Source organism: Mauremys reevesii, linkage group 5, assembly GCF_016161935.1.
Source record: "Mauremys reevesii isolate NIE-2019 linkage group 5, ASM1616193v1, whole genome shotgun sequence".
In the NCBI taxonomy this organism is placed as follows: Eukaryota; Metazoa; Chordata; order Testudines; family Geoemydidae; genus Mauremys; species Mauremys reevesii.
In genome coordinates this window covers 35,998,977-36,015,925 of record NC_052627.1, presented here as the reverse complement: position 1 = coordinate 36,015,925, position 16,949 = coordinate 35,998,977, and the positions used below count along the sequence as shown (strand labels likewise).

Sequence of the window (16,949 nt, the reverse complement as noted above, 5' to 3'; positions counted from 1 at the left end):
AAGAAATCTGGACCTTGACAAAAAATAAGTGATTACCCCCTTTAAAGCCAAAACTGGTCACCAGATCCCAGTGTAGGACAGTCCAGCAGAAGAGCTGGTATAACAATTCTTATGCAAACCCTTGCTTTGCTGCTGGTGTACAGCCAGGGCTCCCCTCTGCTCCATCTTATGCCAAGCAGCCATATCATTCCTTGAGCCATAAGCAATCTGCATAATTTAGCCTTTAGATTGCCCTAAATTATACTGGGCACTGGCCTCTAACCAAGTTGCGTTGTGCTCTCCTTAGCTGTAGCAGAAAATAAGGGCCAATATTATATTTTCAATCACAAAATAATTCTGACATTCCACTTTGGTGGTGTATTAAGATTTACTGTTATATGATTACTTATGCAGAGTGACAGTTTTGCAATGTATTAACCACAGTTTAATACCAGGACATTCTGTCAAGCATCTGACTCCACTAGATGCTGAAGAATCTATTCAGTTTTTAGGAGACAGTCAACTTCAGCCTTTTCCATGCGATACATTTTGTGCATACATACATTAGCCACGATTTTCTAGGAGAATTTGGCAGCTACAGCTTTTTGCATTTAAGATTCTAAAATAGTCTACAAAACAACAGGAGAACCTGGAGAGAGGAAAATGAAATTTTTTGTGTAATGCACTAGACAACTGTACTATCCCAGCACCGTTTTTGAACGCATAATATTCAGTATCCACTACATGAAATGAAAGAAGGTAAGTATAAAGGGATCTTATTGATAATGCTTACGTCAATTCCATTGTATGTATGAACTATTAAGAAAATAAAATGTAAATAAAGCAAAGATACTCTTAAAAACGTAACAATGTTAGAGACAACATGCAAATAAACAAACTTCACCAGTAGCTGAAACGTATGACTAAGAGTCTACATCATTAGGGTAAGAGTGCTAATAAGTTGTGTGCAGAATTATCTCTATCACGGGCATTGAACAGACAACTACCAGTTGGCTTTTTAACAAACATTTGCAAGTCACCTTTAAACTAGGGCTGTCAATTAATTGCAGTTAACTCACATGATTAACTGTTAAACAATAAAATACCAATTGAATTTTATTAAATATTTTTGGGGGGATGTTTTTCTACATTTTAATATATTGATTTTAATTACACAGTATACAAAGTTCACAGTGCTCACTTTATTTTATTTTCCATTACAAATATTTGCACTGTAAAAATGGCAAAGAAATAGTATTTTTCAATTCACCTCATACAATAGTGCAATCTCTAACATGTAAGTGCAACTCACATTGATTTTTTTTGCTTACTTAACTGCACTCAAAAACAAAAATACTGTAATGTAAAACTTTAGAGCCTAAACGTCCATTCAGTCCTACTTCTTGTTCAGCCAATCACTAAGACAAACAAGTTTGTTTACATTTACAGGAGATAATGCTGCCCAATTCTTATTTACAACATCATCTGAAAGTGAGAACAGGCATTCACATGGCATTTTTGTAGCTAGCATTGCAAGGTATCTACATGCTAGTTATGCTAACTATTCATATGTCCCTTTATGCTTCAGCGACCATTCCGAAGGACATGCTTCCATGCTGATGATGCTTGTTAAAAAATAATGCATTAAATTTGTGACAACTCGTTGGGGGAGAATAGTATGTCTCCTACTGTTTTACCCACATTATGCCATAGATTTCATGTTATAGCAGTCTCGGATGATGACCCAGCACATGCTGTTCATTTTAAGAAACTTTCACTGCAAATTTGACAAAACGTCAAGAAGATACCAATGTGAGATTTCTACAGATAGCTTCATCACTCAACCCAAGGTTTAAGAATCTGAAGTGCTTTCCAAAATCTGAGCGGGATGAGGAGTAGAGCATGCTTTCAGAAGTCTTAAAAAGAGCAACACTCCAATGCAGAAACTACGGAACCTGAACCACCAAAAAAGAAAATCAACCTTCTGCTGGTGGCATCTGACAATGAAAATGAACACGCAGCAGTCTGCACTGTTTTGGATAGTTATCGAGCAGAACCCATTATCAGGATGGACGCATGTCCTATGGAATGGTGGCTGAAGCATGAAGAGACATACGAATCTTTAGTGCATCTGGCACAAATATCTTGCGATGCCAGCTATAACAGTGCCATGCAAACACCTGCTCTCATTAGGTGAACTGAAAAATACTATTTCTTTCGTTCTTTACAGTGCAAACATTTGTAATAAAAATGAAGTGAGAACTGTACACTTTGTGTTGTAACTGAAATCAATATATTGGAAAACATAGAAAATATCCAAAACTATTTAAATAAATGGTATTCTATTATTGTTTAACAGTGCTATTAATCACACACATTTTTTAATCGCTTGACAGCCCTACTTTAAATGTAATATGTAGCCTAATATTTGTATGCTTGTCTTACTTCAAATGATATGTCTGAGCATCATTGTGTACCTTGTGTTTCACGACAATCTATTTTTGTAAGGAAAAAGTCATGAAAGATTTTAGTACTGCCAAAGAGAAAACCTCTTTGTAGTTAGCTATTCAACATAAGAATCTTAAGTTATAATATGCAATGTCATAGAGCTTACTGTCTCTAGCCAGAAGCGATCAAGATCATTTCGTCTCTGCTGTTTAGTTAGTGTAATTAGCCATCGTCCTCCTCGCTTATTTTTCTCATCTTCCCACATAGGTTCAATCCCATCCTACAAAATGTAGAGTAAGACAGTAAATGGCAAAATATCTCATTTGTATTTTATTATACAACATAAAAGGGGAAGTAACATTTAAATCGCAACACAAGAACAGAATTTACAGTTTAAGAATAGTAATGATTTTTCCCCACAGAGTACTTATTCTAGGGTAGGAACACTGAATACTAAGAGCAACACCAGTTTCATGCTAAACAGTAATGGAGAAATTTAGGAACTAAAAATTTAATATTTCCCAGACAGCTGAATTCTTATTTGTATAGTAAAGTCATGAATAAGTAACTTGAAGTCTGCTACAGAATGCTCCATGTAAACTGGTTCAAATACAGCCCAGGTAAGACGTTTGTTTAGTCCTGTATGAAACTGGGCAACATAATCAGTGATTAAAACAAGGGGGTATGCCTACACTGCAAACTAAAGCCTGTGGCACTGAGTTTCAAATCCAGGTCAACTGACTATGGCTTGCAGGGGTGGGGGTGGGGTGCTGCGGGCTGCAGAGCTAAAAATAGCAGTGTATATTATTTGGGTTTGGGCTGGAGTCCAGACCCTGAAACCTGGCAAGGAAAGAGGCTACTGTGGCCAGCCCCCAGCCCAAGGAGGAACATCCACACAGCTATTTTTAGCCCCACAGTCCAAGCCTGAGTCAACTGACCCCAAGATCTGAGACTTACTACCACACCCTTTTCTTTTTACCAAGGACTCCTCAGTTTTATTCTTCAATTTGACCACCAAGATTGTGATTTTGGCCAGGTTACTGAATCTTTGTGCTTCAGTTTACTCAGGTGTGAAGTGGGAAAGTTGCTTACTGTCAAAGAGTGACTTAGTCAAAGTGGCATCATGGCACTCACTGTTTACAGCCTCAATGAATTCCAGAGCAAAATATGCAGGGTTTACAAATTTTTAAAAAAACTGCTATCCTGGCAAAAAAGTCAACCTATCATTTAAAAGGCAAACTGTTTTCTAATTCATGCACTGCCAGCAATGAAGGCTTTGCAATTGGAACTTACTTAACACTTGCTGCACTAGTCAGAAAAGAACCCAATCCCATAGTGCTGTTAACGTTGCAGTGTTTGATATATAAAAGAAATATCTTTAATAGTAAGTTTTCAGAGAAGAGCTACAATTCAATATCTGTGCTTCACAGAACTTTGGATGAAATCTGAAAGTGGAAAGGCAGTTAATGATGTCAGGTCACTTTCCCACATTTGGCACTCTTATTGGTAGCCACAGAGAGATCAAACTACTACACTGCCCTGAGAAGCAATTCCTCTAGGTCAAAACAGAAGGCCACTGGCAGGATCACCAGGGAAAGCTTATAAAGCTGTTGCCAGTGATGTGCCTGTTGCCAGCAAGCATGAAAACCTCTATAAAACTTGCTTTGTTTGTTAACTTTCATAAACACTGCGTTCACTTAAAATAATATGGGAAAGTTTTATTATGTATAAAGTACTAGTTAAACAGCCATGTGACCCCCTTTGTTGCATCCCCAAAAATCACATTATATAAAGTAATGAATGGAAGATCTTTTGCACTATTAAAAACAACTCTGAAACTTGATCATATCAAGTACTTGGGCTCATATCTTGTAAAATTCTTACAATGCAGGCACAAATAAGATACAGGGTGATGAAAACCAATGCATCAGTAGGGTCATGGGACTGAATTTTCAAAGCAACTAGTGATTTTGAGTGCCCAACTTCAGTCATTTTAAGAGCTTGATTTTCAGAGGGCAGGTGCTCAGCACTTTCTGAAAGTTAGGCCCCTTTAACACATCTCCACCAGCTGGGCTCCCAATATCACTAGTCACTTTAAAATTTTTGATCATGGTATCTTTACTTATTCAAGAAAACAGTTATATAAGATTGTGATTTACATTAATAATTTTAAAAAGCTTACTGGGCATACCTTAAAAAGTGAGTAGTCACAGCCAGGCATTAAATTACTAGAGAGTTGGATATGGTTGTATAAACTATTTGAAAACAAAGAAAAACACATAATTATAAGAAATACATTTTAAAAGTTCAGCAGCTTCTGAAGATACAATATTGTTCTTGAAAGGCTGAAGAAAGCCGAATCCATACCGCTCGGAGTTTGACTGACAAAACATGCTTAAATCAAACTGAACAGTACATTAAAATCAAGTTATTAAAACTTCTTTCTGAAGCTACCCCAACTTCAGCAGTATAGAAACCCAATATAAAAATGCATATCAATTTATATTCTGATGTCAAACCAGTTTTTAGTAGAGATGTTACTTATTTAGCTCTTTAAAAAGTACTGAGTTCTATGAAACAAGACAGAAACTGGTTTACATCCTCTCACTGGGATCCATGCTACCAACTATAATTTTTAAAAAATATTGCCATTTTCACCACCTAAACCCAAGTCTTGACTTAAGCTAACGTGAGTTAATATTTCATACAAGTTTATCACATTAATGTTCAGGACACCCACTGAACAAAATTAATTTGTTTTGTATATTGTAGTAGAAAGATAAAGGCTAGGCTTCTGTGGCTCTTCTATCCAGAAGATGTGTTTTAAGAGTCATAGTCTATCTCATGAACATTTATTACATTACTCCAAGGGTGGAGACCTGTAGGCAGAATATTTGACAACCAAATAAGGATGAAAAAGAGACAAGTGTGCAAGACTCAGAAGTGAAGTGTATAGTGAGCCAAAAGGAAGTGCTCACCACCAAGCAATGCACAGGAAAAAACAAAATTTGAAAGTGGAGTGGCGAGGGGCTTAATGCATGAAATTGGAGGAGCGTGGGGAGGAAAGGATGCTGCTGTAACAGATATTGCAATCACATGCAATATCTTTGGGGATCATAAATATATAAATAGTTTATGTATGACTGATTTACTCCATGGTGGAGAGTTACCACAGCTCCTATAGGAACTAAAAAGAGTGGGGAGGGGGTGTTTCAGGCAAATCACTCTAGACAAGTACCATACCCTGGAGTGGTTGGGCATATACTGATTCAAGCTGGATTTTCCAGAGACTAGGAGACAAAGAAAGGGCTTTTGGTTTAGAAGGATGAACTTAACCGACACAAGGTCCTTTTTCTGATCCAGGAAATGGACAGAACCTTATGTCCAATGGGAGCCCCAATCCTTGCAGAAGGGTTTGAAAGACTTTGGCTTACTAGGGCCCCATAAGACTGATAGGTGACATCTAGTCAGCTTTTAGCATGCATGTGTGAAAAATTGGCTAGTAACCTCTTGTAACTGTTGTTCTTCGAGCGGTGTTGCTCATGTCCATTCCATTATAGGTGTGTACACTCGCAACATGCACCGGTGCCCCAAGTTTTCAATCTGTGGTATCCATGGGGGACTAACTCTGGCACCCTTTGGAGTGGTGTGCATATGTGCTGGTATAAGGGGCACCACTGGCACTCCCTCCCTCAGCTCCTTCTTGCCAGAACTCCAACAGAGGGGAAGGAGGGAGGGTCATGGAATAGACACGAGCAACATATCTAGAAGAGCAACAGTTATGAAAGGTTAGTAACCATTTTTTCTTCAAGTGATTGCTCATGTCCATTCCATTGTAGGTGACTCCCAAGCAATACCTCCGGAGGCGGGTAGGAGTTCATGGACATGTTGATTGCAACACAGCTCTGCCAAAACCAGTGTCATCTCTGGCCTGCTGAGTGATAGCATAATGCGTTGTGAACGTGTATACTGAAGACCATGTTACAGACCATGTTTCATTTAACTATTTTAATTAAAAACAAACAAAAAAACCCCCCTGATTTTAAAAAACTTGAATGTTTGAATTAAAAAATTTATACACTTGTTTTGTTAAAATATGTTTGCTGTTGAAGAAAAAAATCCAGAATACATAACGTTGCTGTTTTAGTTAAATAAAACTATTTAAATGTCTGTCTGGGTGATGTTCTCCCAATAAAGCATGGCAAGAAAATCCTCCACATATTAATGATTAACCTGTGAATTGGAGATATTTATGAAGTCATTGGGAGGTGAACTATCTGCTTCAATTACCTTTGGTAAATGAAATAACCAATCATTCATTTTCTGATATAGCTGTAAAACTAATCTGAAAAGTTTTCAAAATAAATCACTTTAAAGAGGTATAGTGTGTACCTTCTAAAAATGAAACCTGTATCTATTGCTGAGTGTGAAAAATATGTATTAAGGTCATAACAACCAATAAGAATGCACCTTTATGTACAAATCCATGATTAAAATCGAGTCTTCCTGACTAGTAATTTAAATCAAATCCACCCTGGTACATTAGGTCTCCTGACCAAGACAGGAGAAAAGCATCAGAAAGCGAGCCTTTGCCGAGACCTTGCAGAAAGCAGAACTGATGACACTTTCTGTTCTGTCTGGTGGTCAACAGGTTCATTTGTGGAGCTCCCCCACTTCTGAAAGAGCATCTTGACCACCTCCAAGTGGAGGGACCACTTGTGGTGAAAGAAGGACTGGCTAAGGTGATCAACTAGCTCGTTCCAGACACCAAGGAGATGCAAGGCTTCCAGGTGGATTACATGCTGGATGCAGAAGTCCCACAGACGAAGGGCTTCCTGGGACAGAGCCGACAAATGAGCTCCCCCTTGCAAATTGACATAGAACATGGAGGCCATTTTGTCAGTCAACACCTGCACCACCCAACTGGACAGGCGGGGAAGGAACACTGCGCAAGCCAGATGGATGGCGCTAAGCTCCCTGATGTTTATATGTAGCGTGAGCTCCTCCCGCGACCATAACCCCTGGGTTCGCAGCATGCAGAGAGGTTGCAGTGCTTGGAGCGGAGTCCGATGTGGCTGGCTCCAAGGGTCGACTCCATACGGAGCGCTCTAAGTCAAATGTCTCACTCCTTTTTGGTTTGCGGCTTGAAACTCTCAAAAACGTGACACTTGTCACTCACATGGGTTTCCCCCAAGCACTTCAGACAGCTTTGACGGACTGGCATAGGGTTTTTTTGCAGCAGTAACAAGGCTTGAAGCCCAGGGATCAGGGCCCCATCCCTAAGCTAAATCCCATAGGGGACTAGCTATTACTATCTTATGCACTAAGGGAACTAAAACTATATAAACTTTCTAAGAACTATATACACAAGAGATTCACAACTAGGCACAGTTGAGATAGGTAAGCTTGCCGAGGCAAGGAAACATTCCAGCACTGTCACTGGTGGTAAGAAGGAACTGAGGGAGAGGAGCCGGGGCAGCCCTGTATACTGGTGCATGTGTGCGCCACTCAAGAGGACACCAAAGCTGGTCCCCAACAAATATCACGGAGGGAAAAACTTCCAGCACTGGTACACGTGGCAAGCACACACCCCTACAATGGAATTGACATGAGCAAGCACTTGAAGAATTTTTATTGTTTTCAACATGTTTTCTCTAATGCTTTTACCTTAATAAAGGTGCTTGCTTAGAAAGAGCGGTGGCGTAACTTAACTGCTCACAATACACTGTTCATAGCCCCTAGAGAAAGGAAGAAACATGCTGACCTTTACACAGACTGGTTTGCTGAGGCTATCACAGTGTAAGGCAGGCAGCTGTGTAGCCTTAAAACCCCTGGTTCCTATCCAGAGACAGGTGATGGTTGGAGACCTGACTGGGAACTCCTGAGTGCAGCTTGGGGGAGAAATCCCTGAAACTGTGACAGCTGTCTCCACACACACTACTGTTGGGACCAGTGCAGAGGGTAGAACAAGGAATGAAGACTTCACTGATTTGTGGTCCATAACTACGTATATTCAGTCCTGGTTCATCCCCAGAAAGCACTGCTAGATTGCACTCTCCACCTGCTGCTTCAACTGGACCTTTATTTTGTAGCTGCTATCAAACTACCACTGAGTTTGAGCAGGTTCATACAGTGGGTGAAGAGAGCAAAATACCTTTCAGTTTAATACCCTGTAATTCAGAGGTAGGCAAACTACGGACTGTGGGACCATCCTGCCCGGCCACTGAACTCTTGGCTCAGGAGGCTAGCCCCTGGCCCCTCCCCTGCTGTCCCCTCTCCCCTGCAGCCTCAGCTCGCTCGGCCACTGGCACAATGCTCTGGGTGGTGGGACTGTGAGCTCCTGGGGCAGCGCAGATGCAGAGCCCAGCCTGACCCAGTGCTCTGTGCTGTGTGGTGGTGGCGTGGCCTGGCTCCAGCATCGCCAGCCACTGGTGCTCCAGGCAGCACAGTAAGGGGGCAGGGAGGTGGGGGGGAGGGTGTAAAAAAGAGGGGACGGGGTTTGGACAGAGGGCAGGGGAGTTCGGGGTGGTGGTAAGGAGGCGGGGGTGTGAATAGGGGTTGGGGGAACAGGGGGTTGAATGGGAGCAGGGGTTTAGGGGGGCAGTCAGGAAGGAGGAGGGGTTGGATGGGGCAGCAAGGGGCAGCAGTTCTGGGGACAGGGAGAAGGGGTGGTTGGATGGGGCAGGGGTCCTGGGTGGGCCATCAGGAATGAGTGTAGGTGTTGGATGGGGCGGCGGTGTGTGGATGGAGCAGGGGTCCCAGAGGGGCAATCAGGGAAGAGGAGGGGGTTGGATGGGGTAGGAGTCCTGGGGGAGGGCAGATAGGAGGTTGGGGCCGGGCCACGACCCCCTCCCCTAACCGGCCCCTCCATACAATTTACAAAACCTAATGAGGCCCTCAGGCCAAAAAGTTTGCCCGCCCCTGCTGCAACTGATGCTGTAGCCAACTCCTGACCGGAGTCATCTGGGTTAGTAAATATTCTGCTAGTTCATACAACCAGTCTTGGTAACATGCATGCCCAAACTCATCCATGAGCAACTTTATTAGCATACAACCATGCATTAACAGCATGAATCAGGACAAGGTTTACATCTGCCAAAAACTGCTTCCCCAGAAATGGCAAGACCACTGGGATCGCTGCCCATCACAACAGTGCGGAGAAGCCAAAGCTCACACAACTGACCCACACACCTCATCCAAGATCTCCAGGTTCCAAGCATGTTCACTCAACTTGACAACCATCCTAAGATGCAACTGTCAAAGCTGATTGCCTGAACAAACCCCAGAGTAGGCCACTTGCACACACAGATTTTTCCCCACACTATCCACACAAAAACTCTCCTGTCCAACAATCACATTATAACACAATCCCTCTAGCATCCCAGTAACTATTATTTCCACTTGTTATTCCCATGGGTGTCCCACACCAACATAAAGAGCACCTTTTCCACCTCACGTTAGCACTTTCCAGTTTTCCCAGCTCTCACATCCAGAGGGGAGAAGCCAACAAAATCCTCAGTGACCTTGCTACTCAGAAGGTGGAGAGTCAGTGTTTTAAAAAGGTTAAGCACCAATGTCTTCCCTCTATCAACCACATCCCACCCTCAAAAACACATACTATTTTCCTCCATTTTCCCAATGCACTGTCCCAATTTACATCACAATATGCAAGACACTTAAAGACAGCCTCTTTAATTTCAGTAAAAGCAACCCACAGGAACCAAAATCATTAAAGAGCTCATGCCTATGGCTCAGGTGCTGCTGTTGCAGCCCAGCCACTAACAGACTTTGAGGACATTCAATACAGAAATTATTTTCCCTTCTACTCTCTTCTGAAATGCTCTGAAATTTCCTGTTTCACTTAATTCCTATGGGACTCATAGTACCAATCATGTGACAGAATCTATATCCTTGGATGGCCAAGACAATTTCACAAGTGAGGTGAAATGTGACGCAGTGGGGAGGTTTTAGTTGGTTTCCAAATGTCTGGTTTCCTCAGTATCATTGATATCTATGGTACTCTGCCCAGTATCTATCTGTTATACAAATAAGAGCTTTAATATAGCTTCAATTCACCAATACCCCAAGCCCCTGAGAATACTGTACATACAATTTGCTTAGTTATTTCTACTCACTCTGCTTGATAAACAGGAAAGGTGTTTTCAAAATGTGCATAACAAGACCAAGATATTCAGAAGTGACTAGTGATTTTTGGGTGTCCAACCTGAGGCACCTTAAAGGGGGCCTGTTTTTTCAGAAAACAAGCAAGCACCTGACCTCTGAAAAACAGGACCCTCTAAGGTTCCTCAAGTTGGGCACCAAAAGCCACTAATAATTTCTGGCCAAACTTTTCAGGTACAGGATATTGTGCACAGGAAATTATTTCACCAAAAGCAGAGTTCAGGCTTCAGTTTAATTCTGTTTATGACCCTGAAAAATCTAGTCTAAAATCTAGTCTACATGTAATAAGCCAATATTTGAACCTTCAGGCCTATATACATTGCAATATGAGACTGCAAGGCAGAACAATCTGTTTATCATCAATACAATTACAATTCCATCCCATCCACGCAAGCAGTAAAATATTTGATGGATTTAATCCACACACAAAAAAAACAAGAAATAGTTTATATAAAAGTTTGGTTTTTTGAAAAAGCTTCTCATTCTGAAGATTAAGGCATCCACCCTAAACAGTTGAGACAAATTCCAATTTACACCCCAGAAACTAACATTTAGTTAGTAGCTAATAAGTACCTTTTTGCTAATACAGAGAGGAATGTCAAACTACTTCCCCAATATTCCACAGGATTAGTATGTGGATTAAAAGCTTTACTTACGCCCAAAAATCTTCAACAGTATCAAACTTTGAGATCAGACGAAGGTTTGCTTGCCAGGTTTTGCTTTTGTCATTTTTGAAGAACCAGAGTGCCCACCTAAAGATAAAATGATGTACTGTACATTAAAAATAAGTCAGAACTGAAGAGGTTTGAGTACACTTATTGGATAACAAGTACAGAGAAGATATGAGACTGCCACTGAGGTAACAGCATGAAACTCAGTACCAGTTCCTAGGTGGCAGGAGAAATTCGGAAGAGAAACAGGCTTGAAATCTAATTCTGGATCTTGGGAAAGTGACAGCCTCTGGGTCTCAACATAGAGAAGTGTTAGGAGGCCTAACCAATCATTTATGTGCAGCTATTTAAAATCCTTTTTGAAAGGTTTTATATAAGTGATCAGTGTTACATTCATGACTGAATGACCATTTGCTTGAGCCTCACAACAAGGTTTTGGTTGTGCTTATAGGTAAACTGCAGCCTTGTACATCAAAGTGGACTCTTGGCTGTAATCTGCAAAAGGCTGCTGACTGTTCATGTTAGGAGCACGCTATGTCAATGGTTCCCAAACTTTACAGGTTCACATACCACCTTTCTTTTAAAACTGCCATGAAGTGATGGAATATGAAGGTCAGATATAGTTTGGGAACCTCTTCTCTATGTGATTAGAGTCCTTTGTCTCCTTCACCTAGGCATCTCTTTCAAATAGATTCTGATGAAAGATTAGAAGAAAAAATGATTTCGTCTCAGCACACATGCCAAAAAGCACTTCCATCATATTGTAATGATTAGAGATTAAAAAAATGAAGCTGACATTTAAGCTTATTGATGACAACAAGCTTTAATGAGAAATCTTAAAGGTAATCTGCAAATATTTGCCTTCTATTATTTTACTTAAATTCTCATTGTTTGCTCAGATTAAAACTTAAAGGCACACTAACATGAAACATTTCATCACAGCTCTACTCTGGTGAGTGCAACCTCACAAGCAGGAAGGAGCAACACTGGTGTCTAAGCAGGACACTCTGGGAAGAAGAGAACACTCTTCAGGGTGCAGCCTCTAGTGTTGATTTCAACACCCAGGAACTGTAGGAAAAAAACTGCCATGGCTACAAGTCACAAAAAAGTCCGTATTTGGGAATATTTTCAAGAAATTCAAGAAAACAAACACGTGCCACATGTAAAAAGTGCAAAGAGAGGCAGTGCCCGGTTATCAGACAAACATGAAAAATGCTCCTCAGAAGGCAATGTTTTGACCAGGATGTGGAGATGTCTGAAAAATCTGAATCAACTGGCTAGCAAACTTATATCTGCACCATCCTTATGGACTTCCTAGCATGTCTTACTATGCTAGGAAATGACAATTTAGATTGTCAAATTTGTGTTTTGGGTAGATTACTTATGAATTTCAAAATGTTTGTATTCAAAATATAATTGGCATGTTTGTTGTGAGAGTATTTATCAATTACATTTTTACAGATTCTACTGGACTACTAAATTTTTTTTTTATTGCTCAGTATAAACAGTGTAGGTGAAGACGTCTGGTTTAAAAGTACATTTATTAATTTTAACATTACAATTTTAACATAAAATATGACTAGAGATAAGGGTTTAAACAGATTTAGATAATCCTTATAGTTTGTTAATTACTTTTCCTATAAAATTAGGTTTAGAAAAAATTATATAATTTAAACAGTGGTACAAACAGCTGCAATAAGAGGAATCTTTCATTTACAACCTCATTTTTTCAAAGCAGTGCACTGAAAGTGACTTTTTTACCATTTTGTTTCAGTGCCCAACTTGGACATAAGGGGCTATGAATGTCTATCTGCAACATCTACCACTTCATGTCATATGCTGGTACCACCAGCAGTGCTGCAGCTAAATCTACGCCAGACAGTAAATTACCTGCATCAAAAAAAGAAGAACTTCAGCATCCAGTAAAACCATGGATGAGTTCATAATCAGGACCAGCCAATTCCAGCAAGACTTCACAGATGAACAAATTACATGGTTCATTTATGCAACACATTCTTCCTCTCGTCTTGTTCAGAACACAAATTTTATTTACATGGTTCAATCATTATGACTAGGCTACATTCCACCCAGCAGAACAGACATTGCTGGATACAAGGTTTGAGGAGGAAATTGAACAGTGTGCAAAAAGCATTGATAGGAAATTCGTTAACTGAGTCTTGACTGGTGGAACAATGTACACAAGGATCAAGTAGAGAGTCTGTCTTTGTCAACAGAAGTTGGAGTTGTCTATTTTACAGAACCAATTGATACATCAGGATATACCCATACAGCAGAATACTTAAAAGTAGCAATAAAAGCTGTAACAAACTGAACAAAAATTAAAGCTTGACGCATGTAGCTATGTCACAGAAAATGCTGCAAATGTAGTAAAGATGAGAAGAAATTTAGAAGAAAATAATGAAGGGAATCTGAAACTTATAGGGGTGCAGTGCTCATCTGATGCACCTTTTAGCCAAAGACTTAAATACAACTCCAGGAATAAAGCAAAATGTTGAAACTGCAAAATATTTGAGTAATAACTGTGACAAAGTGGGAATTTCTGAGATACTATTTTTATGGAATCCTATGTGTGTCTCAGGGCAGGCTAAAAGACAGGTTTGGTGTGTGCTGCCTGTCTGAGCAAAATGAAGGGTTCATTAAAAAGGACAGGCCTATGCTGATCCATATCAGACATTGGAAAGCCCAATTATCAGGACACTGACATCGAGCAACCAAAGAGCCAGAGGGGGAGAGGATTTCCCCACCTCTCAGCAGGGAAGCTGAGGAGAAACCCCAATCACAAGAAGAAAGGACCGAGAATTGAGTTGGGGGAATAAGAGTGGGTTCTCACCTGGGAACTGACTACGGTCAGGGAGACACAGAACCTGAAAAATGGACTTCTCTACAGCTTGGCTGGTGAACTGCTCTGAGCTGACCAGAATTGTCTATGCTTTAACCTTTATTTCTCTATGCTAACCTAAGGACTTTCAATGCTATGTTCCAATTGACTAATAAACCTTACTATTTTGAAAATGCTTTTTGAGTGTCTTTGCAAATACTGGGTGAAGTCCAATAGTCCCTGAAGAGTGTACAAGTCTCTAACCAGGAGTCTATCTCAATTAGACTGACTGAGCAGAGATCCTAGTTTGAAGCAGGAGTACTGCAGCCCCAGAGATTCAATCTAAGGAGAGGGTGAGGCCATGTAGCCTATCATGAAGGGGAGACCAACTCCTTGGGGGTCTGGGACATAGAAGGGGTTCCTCCAAGAGGATGTTCCAAAGCTGGGCATATAGCACCAATCCTGTAAACCGTGACAACCACTTCAATTTAGCTGCACTGCAGAGAGCAGGAGGAGCCAAACCAATTCTCCCCCAAGATGTATAATAGAAGTCAGTTGTTGAATGTTCTGGGCTATATTAAGAATTGGCCTATTCTTATAATTTGTGAAGAAAATCGTGACAACACAGATAGAACTATCACAGCTAAAGTAGTCAACATCAGACTAGGAAGAAATGTAAAATCTATGCTGAATTTACTGAAAGCTATTTCCATACCCTGGGACAAACAGTGGAAAGATTGCTGCTGCATTACTGATGCTGCTGAAATCTGCAAAGAACTTCAAGAGACACTGAAGAAAGAAATAACTACCACAAAGTTACACTTAAAGCAGTAAAGAAGCAGATGGATGAAGCACTTACTCTAAACATTTTCTTGCCAATATTCTCAATCCAATGAACCGGGTAGATGCTTAACTGCTAAAGATGGTGCTGCTGTGACGTGGGCATCTAATAATCACCCAATCAATCATGCCAACTATGAACCATTCAAGCAGTAAACCATCATCAATAAAAGTATGAAGAAGGTCACAACTGAACTGGAGAAAGTCATTAGCTAAATCCTGGGAACCAGAGTTTGACAATAGTAACTTCTTCTGCAAGCACAGGAGTATTTTCTTCATTTGAGCTAATTCATTCAAAGTCTAGAAACTAAGTGGGAATTGAAAAAGCATGAACACTTGTCTCTCTTATAGTTCACAAAAACAAATGAGGGAGATTAGATCTACTAGTTCTAAATGTTTGAAGGACAGCCTAACTAACAAACTCCAGTCATTTGCACTTCTGCATATTTGAAAAATTGCCCAGGCTGATCTGAAATAATAAGTTTAATTCACTGTCTACAGTTAACCCCTCTAGTCTGTTAATAAATCATTTAGTTGTAAATATGAAACATGTTCTGATAATACAAATTTATGTATCCAAAACATTTAATGTTTTCTAAAAAAAAGAAAAAAAGTATGTTGTTTTGTGTTTCTTTAAATTCCAATTACCATCCTAATGCAGCTTGAGACAAATCAAGAGCAAAAAGTTACTTATCTAGTAAATAAATAGATCATTCACCATTTTCTAACAGTAAAATGTATAATTAATAAGAATCTGCAAATTTTAAGCTATACAATTGCTTAAATATATGTATATAGTTATAGTATACCCTCCAATGTAGCAAAAAGATAGAGCATACACACTAAATTTGGTGTATTTAATTGTAAATCAACGTTTTAATGGTTATATCAACCAATGAGAATGCACCTCTTAAAAATAACTGTAGTACAAATGGAAAAGTTGACTAAAAAAAAAAATCAATGATTTAAATCAATTCCCCGAATTGATATCCTAGGCTCCGAATATTTTACTCAAAAGTAACATTTTCATAAGTGGTCCTGTGAATATTGTTCTAAAATATTTAATAACTACAAACAGCATTATAATTGTTGCTCGCAGTGCTTGAGAAATTTAGCCAAAGAAAACACCTATACAGTAACTCCTCACTTTAAGTCGTCCCAGTTAATGTTGTTTCATTGTTATGTTGCTGATCAATTAGGGAACATGCTCATTTAAAGCTGTGCAATGCTCCACTTACGTTGCTTGGCTGCCTGCTTTCTCCACAGCTGGAAGCCTCCCTACACCCCCTCCCCCGCCAATCAGCTGGCTTGCGGCTTTTCGGGGGAAGGAGGGAGGAACAAGGACTCAGCAAGCAGGCTCCCCATCCCACCTGAACGCCGCAAGCCAGCTGACTGCCCTGGGCAGGAGGCAGACGGGAGGGAGGGGGAGCCTGCATGCCGAGTCCTCGCTCCTCCCCCCTAAACACCACAAGCCAGCTGATTGCCCCAGGCAGGAGGGAGGAGCGAGGACTCGTCATGCTTCCCCTCTCCCTCCCCTGCCTCCTGCTGGCGTGGCTTGCAGAGTTTAGAAGGGAGCGGAGGGAGGGGGGAGGAGGGAGGCTGCAGCGTGGGAAGTAAAGGGGGAGGAGGGGGAGAAGAGGCAGGTCAAGGATGGGGGCTTGGGGAAGGGGGGAGTGGGCAGGCTGAGGGTTAAGCGCCCCCCGCCGCCCCTGGTGCTTGCAGAGGAGGGGAAGCTGCCGCTGCTGCGCAATGTGCTTCTCCCAGCCTACAGCACCTTCAGCCTCCTTGCCTGCCTCCTCTCCAGTGCCAGTGGGCTGTGCCTGTGTAGGGTAAGGCAGGGGCACCTCCCAACTATAGTACTGTACTATATGTACAATATGTTTGTAAACACACAGCACATGCACATGACTCCCCCCAGTGTAGTATTAAATTGCTTGTTTAAAATGTATAGAATGCCTTGTGTCTGTCAAAAAAAAATTCCCTGGAACCTA

At 40.8% G+C, this 16,949-nt stretch overlaps 1 protein-coding gene across 1 annotated transcript in view; it reads right to left on the bottom strand.

The window, feature by feature from the left end:
• Positions 1–16,949, bottom strand: part of EIF4E (eukaryotic translation initiation factor 4E) — a 42,883-nt gene that overhangs the window by 11,187 nt on the left and 14,747 nt on the right. The window contains exons 3-5 of the mRNA XM_039541149.1: positions 11,265–11,360; positions 4,619–4,682; positions 2,594–2,707 (exon numbers count right to left, since the gene is read on the bottom strand). Of these exons, the coding sequence (XP_039397083.1) occupies positions 2,594–2,707; positions 4,619–4,682; positions 11,265–11,360 (274 nt within the window). The remainder of the gene's footprint in view (positions 1–2,593; positions 2,708–4,618; positions 4,683–11,264; positions 11,361–16,949) is intronic.